Source organism: Penaeus chinensis, chromosome 9, assembly GCF_019202785.1.
Source record: "Penaeus chinensis breed Huanghai No. 1 chromosome 9, ASM1920278v2, whole genome shotgun sequence".
Classification (NCBI taxonomy): domain Eukaryota; kingdom Metazoa; phylum Arthropoda; class Malacostraca; order Decapoda; family Penaeidae; genus Penaeus; species Penaeus chinensis.
The window spans coordinates 34,806,984-34,811,983 of record NC_061827.1 but is presented as its reverse complement, the minus strand read 5'-3'; the positions used below and the strand labels follow the sequence as shown (position 1 = coordinate 34,811,983).

Sequence of the window (5,000 nt, the reverse complement as noted above, 5' to 3'; positions counted from 1 at the left end):
GTGTGTGTGTGTGTGTGTGTGTGCGTGTGTGTGTGTGTGTGTGTGTGTGTGTGTGTGTGTGTGTGTGTGTGTGTGTGTGTGTGTGTGTGTGTGTGTGTGAGCGCGCGAGTATGTACACACACATACATGTATCTCCCTATCTGCTAATTTATCTCAATATTTGCTTCTCTTATACTTTTTGTCAGTTTGTTCAGCCTCTGACCTATTATTACCTCAATACCGTTGCCTGATGTATGTAAAACCATATCTTTTGTTCCTGTGTCTCAAAGGCCTTCTCTCGTCCTCTCAGATGCGGTCTGGACTGGCGCTGCAGGCTGTTCTCATTGCCGTGGCCTTGGCGGACATCAGTCTCGTGGCACTTTGTGATCCCACCAACAACACCCCCCTTCCTCAGACGCACGTTTCTGCCAGGACTTCCGCACAAACACCACTAAAATCCACCCAGGAGCCAATATCATTCACACAAATACCATTAACACACTCACAGGCGCCAGTAACAGTCATATATACATTACTTACATCCACACAGGCATCAGGAATACCCACACAAACACTACTTACACCAACACAAGCGTCGCTAACACCCACGCAAATACCACTAGCACCCACACCGACGCCTCCAACACCCACACAGACGCCTCCAACACCCAAACAGGCGCCTCCAACATCAAAGCAGGCGCCTCCAACACCCATACAGACGCCTCCAACACCCACACAGACGCCTCCAACACCAAAGCAGGCGCCTCCAGCACCCAAACATGCGCCTCCAACATCCAAACATGGGCCTCCAACATCCACACAACCACCACTCTCATCAACAGAACACACGCAACAACCTCCCACCGCGCAGTACCCCGAGGCATCCACAATCCTCCCAGACACGCAAATCCCATCGACTTTCTATCGCGTATCGTGGTCACCCAACCCCCACGACCCTCAGATACCCACCGCGACGCCGCACCATTCGCAGCCCTTGCTCATTCCACAGCATGTTGCATTTGTTCCATTGTCTACACACCAGCTGCCAGGCACAGAGGAACACGAAGGTATGGGATATACGACCCAACCAACGCAGCTGTCAACCTCACCACATCAAAAGCAAATGCCAGCCGAAGCGTTACATGAAAAAGATCCAAATGCACTACCAGAGGAGGACAGTCCGCCAACTGCGCCATCTGTTGGAGGGACGTTAACTACTACTCCATTGTCCACCCAAGTAGTACCTACACTTCCATTCACACAGCTCTCGAGTACGCCGGCATTCACAACTCTGTCAGCCATGCCCGTCTTCACGCCTCTGTCATCAACAACGCCATTAGCAGAATCTTCAACAACACCATTATCAAGGGAGCTGCCACGTACACCGACGCAGAGACATCCATTATATCCTCGTCCGTTAACTGAAGAGCCAGCCACATATTCACTGACCATATCTACGCACGTTGAGCCTCCATCTACAAAATCAAAATTTCTCACGGAAACAACGACATTACCACGCGTGGAGACAACCACACAGATAGTCATACCCCCAGATAAACCACGTTCTACAGTAAAACCCGATGATATAAGTATTCTGTTACACGTCCCACAAAAGGAGTCTTCTACTATGTTACCTATCATGACAATTATGTCCTTGCTTACGAAATTACCAGATGCACAATCACAAACAGAGGGTTTGGTAACACCAATCACATCATGGCAAACACTAGCACCAGTTACACAGTCACAAACAGAGGGTCCAGCAGCACTAGTTACACCACCAGTCACAGTAACGACAACTGATGCATCGTTACATACACAGTTGCCAATAACTCTATCAACTACACCATCCATACCATCTAATATACAAACTTCCCCTGTGCCAGTGTTAAAGACTTCAATTGCGCCATCTACACCATCATACACAGAATCCTCAACTGGGCCAGATACACCATTGCATATACAGACAACACTTACACCAATACAAACATCAACATCAATATCACAAGAGGATTCTCTTACAGAACCACCACCTACTGTGAACGCAATACATGCTGAGGTACGTATGACGACTGAAAAATATGAACATTATTTTTTATTCATAACTAATATTGTACCAATTGATGCTTATTGTGGAGTGACATATCTTACATTTTTCTCCAGGAACTTTTGGAAAAATACGGCTACTTGAACTGCATTCCTCCTGGAAGCGAGCGCAACACGCACCTTCACCGCCTCCTTTTATATCGCCGTGAAAATCCGGAACCAAATACTAGCCATCAGTACACCCCACTGGACTTCAGACTCTTCTCGCTTGTAAACCCGAGACTCCCAACAGATATGAAACAATATTACAGAAAGAAAATCAATGATTACGTCCTTTCAAGCACAGATGACGTTGAAGGCAGGACTCCCCTGATTAAGCTCAAGATCACAGAACCGACTTTGAAATCGTACTGGTATTCGCGACGGAAAGGTATGCAGCAGCTCCTGACGGGACGAGGTCGAGGAGCCCGGCGAGCGGTGGTGGTGGAGGATCCGGCTAAACTCGGCTACCAGTACCTGCCCGTCTGTAGTAAGGAGCAAATACAGGAAGCCATTGACAAGTTCCAGGTAAGTACAGTGGGGGCGCATGCTAATAGTGTACTTAGAGATTCACATGCAATTTTGCAAATTTAGAGTCAAAATAACAGGAGTACTGTTAACTTGCTTTATACAGGCAGCCTATCATGTTGGCGTAGGGGGCACACTGGACCCTCAAACCCTAGAGCTGCTCTCCAGACCCCGCTGTGGCAACCCAGACAACCTCATGGAGGAAGGCAGTGACGACGTCGAGACGTCCTCAGTGTGGCCGCCCAACATAGTCAGCTTCCTCCACCGTCGACGCAGAAGCTTGGTCGTGCCCGAGAGAGGAAAAACGGATGGTGGCATTAAGGACCAAACCAAACACCTGGAAAGTACGTCCGACGACCGACAGAGCGAGGCAAGTATGGTAGGGACGCCGCTGGGAGGAACAGCAAACCGATTCGATCCTTCAACTGAACCGGTGCCAGACCAGGAGAGGCTGCACAGGGTGGCGCTGGCCCTTCGCGAGGCCACGAGGGCGAAACATCCGAGTGTAATACAGCACGAGGAGTGGGAACCGCATCCACAGGTAATATAATCAGATTTTAATACGTTGCCTACATTATGACAGAAATCATATTGACACTGCTTTACACGAGACTTCCCAACAAACTTTCAATTTACAACTAACAGTATCACAAAAAAACTGCCCATTATCTCTTGTCATTGGAGATCCCATTGTGATGTGATGTTCCGTTGTCTCTCCGATGATACAGGAAGCTCCTATGCGGCGTCGGCGGTGGGTGCAGGACCTCGTGGACAGGATACACTCGGGAGAGGAGGATGCCCGCCTGGCCGCCCTCACTCCACACATCCTTGCCCGCACTTCAAAGACATCCTATCCTGAGGAACCGCAGCACAGCCGCAGAAAGAGGTCAGCGTTCACCCACCTGGGCCAGCAGTTTATGGAGGTGCGACAGTGTTCTTTTTAGGATAGTAAATTATGGTGCAATATCCCAAAATACACAACAGTAAGCTTATCACTCGTATGGAGAGTTTTCCAACCCACGTTTGTCTGTGTTTTCTTCATTTGACTAGTGCGAGACTATCTGAGAACTGAAATAGTGACACAGTTTATTAAACCATTATTTCTCTAAGTGAAAAAACGACTGTAAAATCCCCGAATTTTCGCAACAATAACTTATAAACGATCATCCGTGTTTTTAAAAAATCTACGGACTCGGACACCCGGATTTCACTGACTAACCGATGGAATATGTCGGAATCTCTTTCCCCAGTCTTTGATCACCTGGCGCCTCGTCACGTCAGGCTACAGCTCCCAGTTAGCGGTAAGTGTCCAACGCGCCGCCCTCGCCCTCGCCTTCAGAATGTGGTCTGAAGTCATCCCTAAAATATTCATAGAGGACAATACTTCGACCAATCCCAATGACGCGAACATCAACATCGGATTCGGACGACGTGAGTAAAGCCTGTTGTTGTTGCTTGGAATCTAGTCAGCTAATATTGCATACTTTTATTTAATTATCATTCATCTAAATAAATGCCAAATAACCTTTAGTTGGCTGATGTTCTGAAGTTTTAACCCTTTCCACTTAACCGATTTTATAATTCTGTTTCGCAATCTTATCATAAAAGATAAAAGAACTCACCTATAAATTTTCTAACTATATTTTCCTCCAAATTAATTCAAGGATCACACGTTTCATTTAATAAGGCATGCAACCCCTTTACACGCGGGGCCACACACACACAAACAAACAAACACAAAAAAGCAACCACGTTATCAAAGGATACTTTAATAACAAACAAACAAACACTTGAACATAGTCTTCGAGATGCCAGAGGATTAGTTAGAGACACATGGCCCAAAACATCATCCTACAGTTGGTAAAATAAGAAAAAAACACAAAAAAAAAAACACGACCATTCCTCCCTGGAGAGAAAACAAAGCAAAATAAACAAGGACTTGGCGAAACCCGCAAGTCAAGATTGCAGTTTGTGTCAATTGTATTTTTTCATTGTAAGTGAATTCAAGTGCGTGTTTACTCAAGGGCCGCTCTTTATTGTTTTCTTTTTTATAATATGCCTTGCTTTATTTCCTCTTTTGTTTTGCTTTGCTTATCATTTGCTTTTTATGTTATTTTTATGCTTCTTCTTCCTATGTTGTGTGTAGGTGTGACTATACATACACACATACACATATATACACGTACATGCGTTCACATACACAAACACAAATACACAAACACGCACTTGCACATACCCACATGCGAACTCACACACACACACACACACACACACACACACACACACACACACACACACACACACACACACACACACACACACACACACACACACACACACACACACATACATACACACACATACATATATATATATATATATATATATATATATATATATATATATAT

General features: G+C 45.8%; 1 protein-coding gene across 2 annotated transcripts in view; it reads left to right on the top strand.

Annotated features, from left to right (window-relative positions):
• Positions 1-5,000, top strand: part of LOC125029133 — a 50,445-nt gene that overhangs the window by 22,942 nt on the left and 22,503 nt on the right. For both annotated transcript variants that reach the window (XM_047618944.1, XM_047618943.1), the window contains exons 2-6: positions 290-2,038; positions 2,143-2,592; positions 2,699-3,133; positions 3,321-3,515; positions 3,843-4,023. In XM_047618944.1, coding sequence (XP_047474900.1) covers positions 290-2,038; positions 2,143-2,592; positions 2,699-3,133; positions 3,321-3,515; positions 3,843-4,023 — 3,010 coding nt within the window. The remainder of the gene's footprint in view (positions 1-289; positions 2,039-2,142; positions 2,593-2,698; positions 3,134-3,320; positions 3,516-3,842; positions 4,024-5,000) is intronic.